This window comes from Balaenoptera acutorostrata, chromosome 8 (genome assembly GCF_949987535.1).
Source record: "Balaenoptera acutorostrata chromosome 8, mBalAcu1.1, whole genome shotgun sequence".
Lineage (NCBI taxonomy): Eukaryota > Metazoa > Chordata > Mammalia > Artiodactyla > Balaenopteridae > Balaenoptera > Balaenoptera acutorostrata.
Genome location: NC_080071.1, coordinates 21,838,149 through 21,853,713, shown reverse-complemented (window position 1 = coordinate 21,853,713; position 15,565 = coordinate 21,838,149). Strand labels below are relative to the sequence as shown.

Here is a 15,565-nt window from a genome sequence, read left to right as displayed (position 1 = left end):
ATAATAATAGTAAGATGACTTCGGTTGGGATATTTGTGTTTAAGCTGGGAAAGAAAATAAAAGGTAATAGCACTGTAGGCTGTCTTTCCAGTAGCTGCTGAAAAAAGGTAAATAAAGCAATTACTAAAGAAGCAATCCGATTCCTGTCTGAGAGTATCTTCTCTGGTGTGAAACAGATCAAGAGAATCCCTTTAGAGCTCAGATTCTTGTGCCAGATTGCTTCTGCTTTCTCTCAGTACCACCAGTGTGATATTTAGCAGGTAGCCACAATTTAACCTGGAAAATCCCATCTTCTCATGTTCAGATCAAAGTAATTCAACTTTGAGAACTGAAAAACTAGTTTTGTTAAAAAATTAGGTCTGACTTTGTTCAGAGAATATGTTACTCCTATAGAATGCATAAATGTTTATTGAGCATGCTTCAGTAAGCATGCTCAATAAAGCATGCTTTGAACTTTCAGAAGAGTCCAAAATAAACTATTGAGCCGAAAGGACATATATGTCTCTATATTTTTGTTTGTAGCACTTTCCTGTGGACTCCTAATTGTTTGGGAGGCCAATTGTGTCACTCAGACTTCTAGAGAGACTTAAGTGGAAGCAATAAATGGTAGGACTATTTAGAAGTGTTTCAATAGTAAAGATGTTTTTAGAAAGGTGTAAAGCTGAATTTAGAAAGGTGTCACATTTAATACTCTATTTAAAAGGATACACAGGATATCTTTAAAAGAGTATCAAAGATAGAAATGAGGTCCCATAGGCCAGAGTGAACTGATGGCTTATCTAGACAGCTTCCAACGTTCAAAACTGACCCGTATCACAATTGACTTACTAAAATTTAATTCAAAGAAAGCAGAGTGACTTAAGCAAAATAAGTGTTAAGTAGCATATTTGAAAGATAGAACTTTGACGTCTAGACTGAAGTAGAGTTGGCAGAAACTTTTGATTCTAAAATTCTTAGAGAGTCGCTATTCTAATCACCATCATCATCTTACATATGAGGAAACTCAGACAGGGAGATTAGGTGACCTGCCCCAAAGTTTTTGTTGTTGTTGTTTTGTTTTTTAACATCTTTATTGGAGTATAATTGCTTTACAATGGTGTGTTAGTTTCTGCTTTATAACAAAGTGAATCAACTATACGTATACATATATCCCCGTATCTCCTCCCTCTTCCGTCTCCCTCCCACCCTCCCTATCCCACCCCTTTAGGTGGTCACAAAGCACCGAGCTGATCTCTCTGTGCTATGTGGCTGCTTCCCACTAGCTATCTATATTACATTTGGTAGTGTATATATGTCCATGCCACTCTCTCACTTCGTCCCAGCTTACCCCTCCCTCTCCCTGTGTCCTCAAGTCCATTCGCTACGTCTGCATCTTTATTCCTGTCCTGCCTCTAGGTTCTTCAGAACCATTTTTTTTTTTTAGATTCCATATATACGTGTTAGCATACAGTATTTGTTTTTTTCTTTCTGACTTACTTCACTCTGTATGACAGTCTCTAGGTCCATCCACCTCACTACAAATAACTCAATTTCATTTCTTTTACTGGCTGAGTAATGTTCCATTGTATATATGTGCCACATCTTCTTTATCCTTTCATCTGTCGATGGAGACTTAGGTTGCTTCCATGTCCTGGCTACTGTTGCCCCAAAGTTTTTTAACCTGTGGACAAACTTTGGCTGTGTCATATGGAAGAAGACTACAACTCTGGCAACTCTGTGGTCTGGGTTCTTCTCTCTTCAACTTCTGTATAGTGTCCTTTGGTGGTTTTATTGTCACACTTATAAGGAAATGAAACTCATCCCCACTGTGACCTTGAGGTGATGCTGAAGTAACAGGCTTCCAGGTTTGTTGGGTAGCATTTTCTAGGAGTATGTTCTCAGGTTTAATCATTCATTTATATTCATTTTCTCCCCCTCCCTTTCCTCCTTCCCCTCCTCCCCCTCTCCCTCCCTGATAGTTGTGGGAAGAAACTATCTTGATTTAAGATAAGAGTTCAATTCTAAATATGTGGCAAATAATTTCTCTTGTGGGAAAAATTATTTTCTGTTTTTTAAAAGCTAGGTCAGTGGAAGGTCCAATCATGTGAAGAGAAACTTAAATATGTATGTAAGAAAAAGGGAGAAAAATTGAATGATACAAGATCTGATAAGATGTGTCCTCCAGGTGAGGTATGTAAAACCCCTGTGGAAATTTTTCTAAGCGATATTATACCTTTTGGTTAGATATGGTAGTTGAGACTTACATACTTTAGACTTGGAAAATAGAAGAAATTACTAGGTTCTGTTCATTTATACATTAGAGCAAGCCAGAAGGTGGTGAATCATAGATATCGGCACTCTTACAGAAGAAAAAAGAGTTATAGGAAAAATAATTATCTATTCATGAATTTCTATAAAAATGTATATGATTATATCCTCAATGCTGATTTTTTACTTCTCTTACTTGCATTATTCTTATTCAAAAATTATTGAACTAACAACTGTTATACTCTTATGATGAGCTAGGCATTAGGAGTAAAGAAAGTTAAGACATTCCTTCTGTCTGACACAGGCTCACAGGCTTATGGAGGTTTTCTATGAAATTGTATCCCACTCTCATCATGTGTTTAGATTCCCTGCCCATGTCCTTAATTTCCCTTAGTTGTAAGATGTTACTTATGTAACAGAAACTTGCTTGTTATCAAGTGCAGAAGACAGTGTGATATTTTTCCTCTGATTTAGGGCTGGAAGAGACATGGAGAAGCCTGTTACAAGATTTACAAGGATGAGGTCCCCTTTGGAACCAACTGCAATCTGACTGTTACTAGCAGGTGTGAACTTTTAACTCTGGGTTCCTTTGCTAAATAATCTTCCTAGAAAAAAGTGCGTCTTCAATTTATATAGTATTTCAGTCACTGTAAAAAACACCTACTAATTTGACTCTCATTTTGTAGATTTGAGCAAGAATACCTGAATGATATGATTAAAAAGTATACTAAGTCTCCAGAAAAATACTTCTGGACTGGCCTGAGAGATATAGATGCAAGTGGAGAGTATAGTTGGGGAAGCGCTGGCGGAATAAAGCGGGCTGTAACGTTTTCCAACTGGAATTTTCTTGAGCCAGGTGAGTGCCTTAGCCTTGAAAGCATTAGAATACAGTGACCTGTGAGAGGCAGCGTTCCTCCCAAATGTGTTCTTCACTTACCTTTGAAATATGAAGAGGATGATGATCTTCAGGACTAGAGTCTATCTATGGAACCATAAATAGAAGCAGCGACTATGTCTTCCCTATGAAATCCTCGGCAATTACCCAATAAAAGCTAGAAAACTCAGTTCTCAGAAACCACCGTCTAATGGCACAGAGCTAGAAGCATCAGTGTGAGTTTGTTATCCTTTCCATGTCGTCTCAAACAGAACCTAGAAGCTTCATTGTGGAGCACTTTACATTTTCACCTCTCTGCTTCTTAACTTCTTTCTCCAAAATTGAATGTGTTTATTTCTGTTATTCTCAATGGGTGAGAATTAAGGAGGCAATGTATTGTAGGTATTATTTATTCTGAAAGGTAGTTTATCCTTCTTTAGCCTAAAGCATTGACCATAGTTAGCCATAGAATCAGAACACTTGAGCCAGAAAAGGCCTCAGAAGGCCCTTCTGATTTTAGAGTTGAGAAAACAGAGGCTTAGAAAGGTGACTTACTTGACAAAGGTTACCTGGTTATTGAATGGCTAAAATCCAGATCTGATTCCTAATTCAGTGCTTTTTAGAGGCCTTTGGCTTTTTATGAGACAGCATTCGACTTTTCTTCCTTTGAATTATTTATATTTTCTTATGTTTGTATAATGGAATCATGAAGACCATTTTTATAACATAGAAATTGGAACATGTGAATGTGTAGTTCAACACAATATTTGAAATAGAGAATGCCCACAAAATTTGTAATACATGATCATCAATATAAGTATGAGTGGTATTGATAATAACAAGGTCATCTTTTTACTTGTAGAAGATGGAGGATGCAGATGCTAATCCTGGTTAAATTTCACCTCAAATTAGAATGTTCTAAAATACAGAATACATGATTTCTTCTATAGACACTCAGACATTTTAGAGTCAGTGTCACATTCTTCATGGATAAGCCTCAGTGGTTGGGGGCAGGGGTGCTTAGGAAGTAGCTATAAAAGCTATTCTCTCAGTCTGTAGCCAGAAACACTGCCTTTTAAGTCCTCTTTACCATTATTATTCCCAGATTCAGCCAGTTTGGTTTGCATTGGGCAAGCCATGGATAGGGGGTAGAACAAGAGAAAACAGCACACTCATGCAGGGTAGCACAGCATTATTTTTCCCAGTCCCTTGTTCCTCTTGCTGTCCTTGTATAATGAGACATGAGACCACATGGCTTCTCTGTGTGACGGAATGGAAGTTGTCCTTATTACTTTGCAATGTATTTTCTTCTTGTCCTCTGCACATTTTAAGCAGTGTGATGTAATGGGAAAGGGAGCATGGCATTTTGCCAGACAAATCTGGGTTCAAGTTCTGACTCCACCACTCACTAACTATGATTGTGGGCAAGTCACTGATTCTTCATCTGGAAATGGATCTGACAATACAAACTGTCTTTTTAATGTTGTAGTGAGTAAATAAAATTCTGGCTGCCATAAAATAAATAGTAAACAAATGTATATTACCACACACCTCCTTTTACCTTTATTGTACCAGCTCCTCCTTTGGATCTGAATCTGAGAGTGTTGTTTTGAGGTTTACTAAGTTGCTTAAAAACTGTTGAAAGCTGTTAGGTGAATATGAATGGTTTAGACTGTTCTGAGCATCATAGTGGTTTAGGGTACAGCTCTACACACACACCACCTAGATTCCAATTCTGGATCAGCAACTTGCTCACATGTGACCTTGGACAAATCACTAATCCTCACTGTACCTCAGTGTGACAATAGAATCCACTCTATGTGACGATCAATTCATTTAATACTCTTAGAATAGCACCTGGCAAGTAGTAAACACTTCTCTGTATTACTGTCATCATTATTATTGTGAACAACACATTTATTTCCTCCATTTTCTTTCCTATTCTCTCTCCCCACTTTGAATCAAATAAAGTGTGTAGGCACTAGAAAATGTCGGGGCTTTAATTTTTTAATGTTTTTTAAAAATATTTATTCATTGTATTTTTTGGCTGTGTCGGGTCTTAGTTGCAGCACCTGGGATCTTCGTTGCAGCACGCGGGATCATCGTTGTGGTGCGCTGGCTTCTCTCTAGCTGTGACATGCAGGCTTCTCCCTAGTTGTGGCTCACGTGCTCAGTAGTTGCGGTGCGCGGGGTTAGTTGCCCCGCAGCATGTGGGATCTTAGTTCCCTGACCAGAGATCGAACCCACGTTCCCTGCATTGGAAGGCGGATTCTTAACCACTGGACCACCAGGGAAGTCCCTTTAATGTTATTTTTAATTAAACCCCAGCTTCTCCAGGAGGGTGTGTGGCTATGGCTACGGGAAAGTCTCTTGGAAAGTGGGAGGTGAAAGACTGCAGAAGCTTCAGAGCACTTTCAATTTGCAAGAAAATAAGTGAGGCCCCTGAGCCTGAAGAAGCAGCCCCCAAGCCTGAAGACCCCTGTCCTGAAGGCTGGCATAGTTTCCCCTCAGGTCTTTCTTGTTATAAGGTAAAGTAATGTTCTCATTCAATCCCTCAATGAAGCTATCTGTCTGCTCTCCTAGTCCATGTCTTTGTACAAACTGTGTTCCTCCCCAGACATATACATCACCTACTGAAGTGTTTGGGAGCACAGCGTCCTTGTCAGGGTATCATTGAACCTCTGGTGTCAGATGACTCATTCCCATATAAACTCACGTGCTACCCAAAAGAGCAGGGCCAGAGCCAGAACTGGCTCTTTCCTAGGGTTCTTTTGTTTTGGGAAATTGGATGAGCTGCATGCCATGCTAATACTTTGCTTATGATTCTCATATCCCTCTAATTAGTGTTGTCAAATGAAGAGTTCTGTCACTTCTTACAAGTCAAAAATTTTATTTTAGGGTCCGTGTCAGTCTGGCCTCTAGTTGACACTTTCAGCAAGACCTGTCTGTGTCACAGTATATGGGCCTTTACCTCTGTCTTTATTACACTTCTGAGAGTCCATTTCAGGGGCCCACACATTTGACTGTAATCAACTTTGAAATTATGAATACTTTATGATTATACCAGAAAACAAATTAACATTATATTTTGTTAAGCTATTTCATATAGAAAGAATTGTAAGAAAGAGGAACTGGGAAGAAGCTGAGAGATTCTGCCAAGCACTTGGAGGGCACCTTCCTAGCTTCAGTCATATGGATGAAATAAAGAAATTTATTCACTTTCTAACAGACCAGTTCAGGTAATACTTTTAGAATGAGATCTTCTGTGTTAAATTTGATGTCCTCTAGGTATTCAGAATTGACATGTTTTATTATCTAAAAGGGTTATTCAGTACTTTGACAGTCATTCAACATCAAACATTTTTATGTGCAAGACGCTATGAGGGATTCAGAGATGAAGGAGACAGAGTCCCCACCCTTTGTGTAGTGTAATAATGTCCAGCAGTGGGGATAAGAAAAGTATGGTGGAAAAATCTAGAACATGAGTAAGGAGAGGCCATGGGAATTTAGAGGAGGGAGGAAGTGTTTCTGGGAGGTATAATTGGGGAAAATGTTATGAAGAAGGATGGTTCTTAGGAAGTAAGGTAATATTTGAAAGTTAAGATGGGAGAAAAAGCCAGGGAAAGCAGAACATAAGCAAAGGAACTGAGACTAGCATATAAAGATATGGTGAAAGAGAAATGAGCCATAGAACTTAGCTAGAACATGGAATTTGGGTATAAAATTAGAACACCCTTTCTTGCCAGGGAAGGAGTTTAATATTAAGTCAATAGGCAAAAAACAAACAAAAACAAAGTGTGTATGTGTGTGTGTGTGTGTGTGTGTGTGTGTGTGTGTGTAGAGAGAGAGAGAGAGAAAAACAGACAGACAGACAGACAGACATGGTAGGTAGATGCAGAACAATTAATTATAAGGCTATTACAGCCCAGCTGGTAGAAAACTACATTGAAGAAGGGCAGTAAGATGGGACAATAAGGAAGTGATCAGAGATGTTACAAAGATGGAGTCAATAAGCCACTGTGATTTTGATGTTATGTAGAAGGAGGATTCCTGAACGGTTTTCTTGATGTCCTTAAAGATAATGTGGAGAAATATGGGCCAGGTGTTGCTGCCATAGAGGGAATTTTTTCTGAAGCTTTGGGGACAATCATAGGTATGAGGGGCTTCTACTTCACAATTTATTTTTCCCCTCACTTTTTTTTTTGTTTTCTTTTTTAAGAGAATGAACTTTTTAATTAATTAATTTATTTATTTATTTTTGGCTGTGTCGGGTCTTAGTTGCAGCATGCGGGATCTTTCATTGCAGCGCATGGGCTCTTCGTTGCAGTGCACAGGCTTATCTCTAGTTGTGGTGCACAGGCTCCAGAGAGCGTGGGCTCTGTAGTTGTGGCACACAGGCTCTGTAGTTGTGGCTCGCGGGCTCCCGAGTGTGGGGGCTCAGTAGTTGGGGGTGCAAGGGCTTAGTTGCTCCGCGGCATGTGGGATCTTATTTCCCAGACCAGGGATCAAACCTGCGTCCCCTGCATTGGAAGGCGGATTCTTAGCCACTGGACCATGAGGGAAGTCCCTCCCCTCACTTTTTGAATCGAAAAGAAGACCGAAATTTGTAAATCAAGGAGTCAGGGTATATCAGGCAAAATTATGGAAAAGAAATCACCACCTGGACATATCCTAGTGAATACTTTCCTGATCATTTTGACTCAAAAAAACAAAGACTTCAAAGAAAAATAGCAAAAATAAAACAGGTACCAAAACACAAAATCCAGCTAGCCTTCTTCTCTAGGCCATTAAATATAAGAAGGCATTTTAAAAACTGACATCTAAAGAGTTTTGAACTGGAAAATGTGGGCAATGTGTTGATCTTAGTTCCCAGTGGTGTGGTTTTTCATTTGTGAAGATAGTAATTGATAATGCTCCCTACTTGAAAAAAATTTCAAAGACACATTCCAGTTGAGAGATGAATAAAAATCAAAAAACATGAACAGGTATTTTGTTGTTAAAGAATTAGAAGGAAGAATGCATAACATAAAAACATAGCCCCAGTCTAAATAATGCAATATATGTAATTATAAAATTACCCTAAATTATCCTAAATTTAGAATGTAATTATCCTAAATTCTGAAAGAGAAACAAGAATATTTTAATAAAACCAGGTGTTAACTCTGGTTAATACCAGAGTTTATAACTCTGTTTATAAATAAAAACTGAGATGTAAAGAGATAAAATGGTTGTGAAAACTGAAAGTATAATAAATTTTTCATTTTACCTGGAAATCATATTTAGAAACACAGATTTTGTATTTTTTTTAAACTGTAAAGAGTATGTTCATCTACTGAATATGTAATGGGTGAAAAAAAAAGGCCCATACAGAAAATTATAAAGGAATAAAATAACGAAGCATGAAGTCCGGCATAAAGAAGATGGCAGAAGACCAAATGTATCCATTATCAGTTATGTTTAAGTCCAAGTTTGCAAATGTGTTCAGTAATGAAACCCAACTCTATGCTGTTGAAAGATACCTAAAACAAATCTTGCCGATTAGTACCTTTCCAGCCCAAGGAGTATTATGTTCTTTTCCTGGAAGGAAGGGACCACAAAGCGTTTCAGAATCAAAACATTTTGATAAAATCCATATTTTTGACACTCCTTTTACAATTAAAACAACCGGCAACATTTTCATATTGCAGCAATAATTAGTGCTGATTAGCCAGTGGCCCACCAAAATGCGGCATCACTCTCCAATTTGTTGTGGTCTCCAATTTATTACTCCTTGGCCACTTCACTTGCTTATGCTATTTTATTTCTTTATAATTTGCTGTATGGGCCTTATTCACCCAAGTAGCATTGAGTTAATAATCACAAACTTAACACAAAAATTAGAATGGGAAAATTAAAATAATGGGCAAAATTATATTGTGTAAATGTGAATGAAAAAGCTAGAGTTGTAGTATTAATATTAGATAAAATACAATTGAAGTAAAAAGACATTAAATGGGAAAATGAGATCTTATTATTGATTAAAGGTACAATCTACAGTGAAGTTATAATAGTCAAGAACCTTTACACACTTAAAAGGTATCAAAATGTATAAAACAAAAATATTAATTATATTACTAAAATTTTTCAATAAAAAATAGTAATGAGAGACTAATGCTCATCTCATTTATCGACGAACGAGACAGGCAAAATAGAAATAACATAGAACATATGAATAGTATAATGAAGGTTGATTTAATAATATCCTCTTTATTTATAGATTAAAAAGTGTGTATATACTTCCTCTTCAAGCTCTTTGCCTGGATCACTTAAAATAATGTATCTATTAGGCTAAAAAAAAAAAAAACCCTAACATTTCGAAGTGGTAAAATTATACAAGTTACATTAGAAGTGAAATCAAATCCCCTTCACCTAAAAATTCAGTGTTTTTAAAAAAATTTTTATTGGAGTATAATTGATTTACAATGTTGTGTTAGTTTCAGGTGTACAACGAAGTGAATCAGTTATACATATACATATATCCACTCTTTTTTAGATTCTTTTCCCAAATAGGTGATTACAGAGTATTGAGTAGAGTTCCCTGTGCTATACAGTACATCCTTATTAGTTATCCATTTTATATATAGTAGTGTGTATGTATCAATCCCAGTTCCCAATTTATTCCTTCCCCCACCCTTTCCCCCCGGTAACCATAAGTTTATTTTCTACATCTGTGACTCTTATTTACAAAATAAACATTCAGTGTTTTTAAGAACTCTTTTGGCAAGTAAATCAAAACTGTATAGATGATAATAAAAACACTCATTCTGAAATTCATGAGATATAACCAAAGCTATAGCTGGAGGTACATTAATAGCTTTAAGGGCTTTAATTGTTAAACAAAAATAATGAAAATAAGCATTCACCTAAAAGTTAAAATATTTATCAACATAAATAAAAGGAAACCATAAGAAAGAACCTAATAAAGATAAAAGTGAAATGAATGAATTAGAAACTAGAAAAGCAGTAGAACTGACAAATCCTAGAGTTTTATCTCTAGAAATAAAACTACAAAACAGAAGAAAAAAATCTACTGATGACTAAATCATGAAAACAAACCAAAAAAAAAACAGATACTTAAAATGAAACCTAAGTAAGAGATTATAAAATCCTTTCAATGGAGAATTTTTTTAGTTGGTAAGAATCCTATGCATAATTCTATGTTATTATAATGAAATTATTAAAGTGAACAATATCTAGAGAAATATAAATTAGTATATAATTGATTTAATAAGTGGAAACCCAGTAATCCAATAGCCATGGAAAAAATGGAAAAAGTTAACAAAGAATTTCTTCCAAGAAAAAGATAGGAACTACCTATATGGTTCTATATGTGAACTCCTTCATATTTTAAAAAAGAGATCATTACCACGTATTTCAATAGTACAACCAAGAGATTGTATTCCATTACATAGAAACTGGTGCAAGCATTCAGTTTATTTCACAAATAGTCTAATTCTGATATCACAACCTGTCAAAGATAGCACAAAGAATTATAGACCAACCTCATATCTAGACTTGAAAAAGTAAATACTAACAAGGGATACAATAACAAACACAGATATACTGCTTATTGAGTGCCAGATAATGTCCTAAGTATTTTCTACTAACTAATCCTTACAACGGCCTATGAGGTAGGTTACTATGCCCATTTTATCTAAATGGGGGGATGGAGACACAAAGAAGTAAAACAACTTGCCCAAGGTTATATATTTAGTAAATAAAGGATCCAATATATGAACCCATTAGAGCCCACTTTCTTAACCGAGTGTGTTATAGTACCTCAAAATAACATGCCTTGATCGTGTAGGATTTCTTCCAAGAGTACAAGGTTGGGCCAGTATTAGGAACTCTATATATCTAGTCAAATATGTGATCATCTTAATAGGTGCTGAAAATGCATCTGGTAAAATTCACTATTCATTCCTGGTTTTATACATAAATATATACTTAGCATATTTAATTAATATAATTAACACATAATTTCTTATTAAATTAAAAATAGAAGTATAGTTCAACCAATAGCCATATGATACTTAGTGATTAAACATTAAATGCATTTCCATGAAAGTCAGAAAAAAGGTAAAGATGCCTAGTATCATCACTTTTGTTGATCTTTGTTTGGAATTTATCCCCTGTTCATTAAGATTTTTTAAAAAAAGAACATTACAACATGCAAATATTTATAATATATTAAGTGGGAAGAAAGGCAAATTATGAAAGAGTAAAAAATATACTATTTACATCAAAAAGTAGACTGCAAAAATACGTCAGAAAAGATCATCGTTGTTACCTCTGGAAGATAAGATTTTGAATGTGTGTTTAAATGTTTGAACATTTTTCCACATTTTCCAGATTTGCATTAATATGCTAACTATTGTAAAGCAAGTAAAGTCTCACTACAGTGTGCTTGGAATCTGATGAAAAATATAATACATGTGTTCCATAAATAATCATTTATTAAGCATCTATTGTATAATTTCTAGTATTTTAGACTTCATTTTCTAGCATTAGAAATTAATATACAAAATTTCATTGCATACTAACTAAGCTAATTTGAATATACAAACTCTTAAGTTTCTTTTGAGGTGAGTGTTTCTTAGCTACTGCCCACAACCTTGAAAGTAGAGTATAATGAATGCAATATTCAGACCGAATCTTTCCAGACATACATTTATTAAACAGTCATTGAAGCAGGCAAAAAACATGTTATATAACCTGTCTTGTAAGCTTACAGCATCCCGGTAGTCTGTCCTTTTAGGTTCCAGTGACCATCTTGCATGGAAGGCTCATTTGAGGTAAATGTGACAGTGTTCCAGAGGCAGGATTCTTCTGTTCCCACTATAGTTGGCATCAGGCAGTCCCAGTCACCTGACCCAATGACTGGACATGGGACCATTAAAAGATCAGGCCCCAGGGCTTCCCTGGTTGTGCAGTGGTTAAGAATCCGCCTGCCAATGCATGGGACATGGGCTTGAGCCCTGGTGCAGGAATATCCCACATGCCGCGGAGCAACTAAGCCTGTGTGCTACAACTACTGAGCCTGCACTCTAGAGCCCATGCTCCACAACAAGAGAAGCCACCGCAGTGTTCGAAGCTCGCGTGCTGCCACGAAGAGTAGCCCCCGCTCGCCACAACTAGAGAAAGCCCGCGCGCAGCAACGAAGACCCAACGCAGCCAAAAGTAAATAAATTTAATAAATTTTCAAAAAAGAGAGAGATCAGACCCCAGATCCATTTCCAGTGGTACAGGATACCAGCCTCACCAGATTCTAATACCCTTTCATGAGAGTGAGAGTGTCCCTAAGTATTTTTAGCTATTCCTCATATCTTCAATTTTACCAGTGAGTGCCCATTTCTAAGATCATGCTGATTAACAAGCTTCTAAGTTTGCTGATATTAACCTATTTCTGACATTTACTCCGCTAACAACCAAAGTCTCAGGTATGGCTTTTGGACCACAGACTCCCTTGTGGTAGCTGCCTCTGGAGCATAACCTTTCTAATACCCTGCTGACCCTCCCTGAAGAGAGAATTTCAGCCGGGCAGCTTGCTAGCCCCTAGATCTCAAGCTTGACATACACAATATCATACTGTCTAAGCTAAAGTATTTTTACGGAAAATACTGACATAAACAAACTGGGTTTTGAATCAAGTTCCTAACCCAGCAAGAGGTTAGAAACCTTTACGTGGTTCAGGGAGCCATGGAAAAGTACTAAGCCATGAGGTTGTGGATACAGTCAGCCCTCCATATCCACACGTTTCACATCCACAGATTCAATCAACTTCAGATCGAAAATATTTGAAAAAAATTCTGGAAAGTTCCAAAAGGCAAAACTTGGATTTGCCTCATGTTGGCAACTATTTACATAGTATTTACACTGTTTTAGGTATAATAAGTAATCTAAAAATAAAGTATACAGGAGGACATGTTTAGGTTACATGCAAATACTACATCATTTTATATAAGGGACTTGAGCATCTGTGGATTTTGGTATGAGGAGGGTCCTGGAACCAATCCCCTGTGGATACCAAGGGGCAACTGTGTTTGTGGGAATCAATTGATGAAAAATGGAATATCATATATGATATAAATGATTATTAAGAGCTTGTATATACAGAACAAATTACACTAGAAAACAAAAGTCTGAGAGGTAATTAAGGACTCTTTCTTGATTTTTTAATTTCTAATCACACTTGCTGAGTTCTCCCCCTCAATTAAAAATTAATACAGGTTCATTATGTAAAATTGGGGAATGTAAAAAATGATAATGAAGAAAACTAAATCACCTCAAATCCTAGCTCCTAGTTATAAACATAGTTAGCATTTAGTATAAATCTTTTCCATTTTCTTCTATTCCTATCATATAGTTTATTTTCCACAGAATATACAATGTTTAGTTTCTTTTCTGATCACAGAAGCAATGTATACTGAATTTAGAAAACAGAAGAGCACAAAGGAAAAACACATCACCATAATCCTTTCGCTCATAGGGACTATATTTTATTTGTACTCGTCCTAGCAGCTAATACAGTACCATGTATTAATCAGACTGTAATGTCTGCTTAATACGTGCTCCATTAATAGATCATTTGTCCATGCTATATTTAGACAACATATTCTAAAACTTATTCAATATTATAACCATGGCTTGAAGGGAAGAAAGGAAGCCAGCCCATTTATATCAGAAAATGATTCTAAAGCTTATTCCTTGAACACCTTAGCTTTTTATTGCAGGGATTGACCTTTCTCAGCGAGACGTCCATTGCCCAAATTGTGTTTTGCCTGCCAAGGAATAAGGTCAGATTACTGCTCTACTTCTCACAATCTAAGTTCCATTCTCTGTTTGTATTTCAATGAAAAGAGTTCATGGTGCACCAGATCATTAAGGCTCTAAAATCTTTGCAACTCTTAACAGCAGCCCACCAGGGAAAGCCATTGTAGAACAAAAGTAGTTTTAGGATTAGGGAAGAAAGCCTTGTTTGCAGTGCGATTGCTGCTGTGTGCACTACCTCCAGTGATGTGGCATGAGTGGATTTGGATATAAATCTAAGGCTTTGCAGACTAAGCGCCCTCATCAAATAGTGTTTATGGGGGGTTATGGTTGAGGTGCTGTTTTCCTTAGGAACCAGATGCAGCAGGAAATTTGATTGAGAGTAGAAATTTTAATGCAAATACAGAAAGTAACCTTTCATGCAATGTCTTCTTAACCTCATAGCCTTAAAACCATATACTTAGTGTTTGGAGCAGAAGAAATTTATATACAGAGAGAAGTTTTCAGTTTGATTTAATTCCTCAGTTATGATCCATTTCTTCCCACAAATTTTTTTTCTTCCCTCGAATTTTTGAAAATCCATATTAAAGGTGTGCAACGATTAATGTGATTTCCAATTTCTTCTTCTCTTTATCTACCTACAGACAAATCAGGCCAAACCAGGAAGAAGTTACAAATGAGAAATGAAGTAAAAAAACCCCACAAGTAGCTACTATTTACTATATTTATAACACAAAAAAAACCCCACAAGTAGCTACTATTTACTATATTTATAACCGACTAATAAATCTCTTGAAATGGAAGCTGAAAACTATAAAGGTCTGGGTTGCAATGAAGTTCAGTCTCAGAATGTAGTGAAGATGAGAAGCTTTGGACATGGGACAAATTCTCTCTAGGAAACTGTTCTCTGAGATGCAGCAGAGGAGGCAGAAATGGGCTTGAAACCAGAGGTTTCTAAGGGAAGATGGGGAGCTAAGAGCAGACTGAGTGGAAATGGTGGGGACAGACCCCTAAAGAAGCTTTCTGTGGGAGCTGCCTATAGAGTAAATGCAGATGGCAAATGATCTTTGATCATCTTCCAGTCATACTGTTGATTGTGCAAAGAAGATAAAATATCTAATGCTTACTTTAGGGAAACACAGAATTCCGCACAAATTCTCCAGGCCCAAATACATAATCTACAAAAATTAGAAAGAAATGAAGTTTGAGGAAGCAAACTTGACCTCCTCTTTATTTTAGCTGTCTGAGTTTAATTATAATGTATATATGGCAATTATCTAGACCTGGTGGTTTAGAAATCTCACAATCAGAAAGTATGATACATTTGGAAGTCTGTAGGAAAGCTCTGATTAGTTGAAGACACAAACTGCAAAATCCTTTTTTAGCTGCTAAATTCAAACTAGACTTAATTGTCTCCACTGGATTTATCTTAACTCTGCAAATTGGTAATCTTTCTTTCTGAAAGAAAACAGTATAACAATAAAAACTGAAAGGGGACTGCCTTCATATTCCATTGCAATAAGTTGAAAAGCTTGAGGTTGGTAAGGTGCAAAACATGCTTATTGATGTTAAAATATGAGGGAATGTTGGACAGAGGAAAGAGATGAAGAAAAGCAATTATTTCATTAAAAAGTG

General features: G+C 36.5%; 1 protein-coding gene across 3 annotated transcripts in view; it reads left to right on the top strand.

Moving 5' to 3' along the window:
- Positions 1-15,565, top strand: part of LOC103007881 (CD302 antigen) — a 134,051-nt gene that overhangs the window by 26,011 nt on the left and 92,475 nt on the right. For all 3 annotated transcript variants that reach the window (XM_007183155.2, XM_007183153.2, XM_007183152.2), the window contains exons 9-13: positions 2,059-2,169; positions 2,722-2,810; positions 2,934-3,103; positions 5,450-5,649; positions 6,218-6,360. In XM_007183155.2, coding sequence (XP_007183217.2) covers positions 2,059-2,169; positions 2,722-2,810; positions 2,934-3,103; positions 5,450-5,649; positions 6,218-6,360 — 713 coding nt within the window. The remainder of the gene's footprint in view (positions 1-2,058; positions 2,170-2,721; positions 2,811-2,933; positions 3,104-5,449; positions 5,650-6,217; positions 6,361-15,565) is intronic.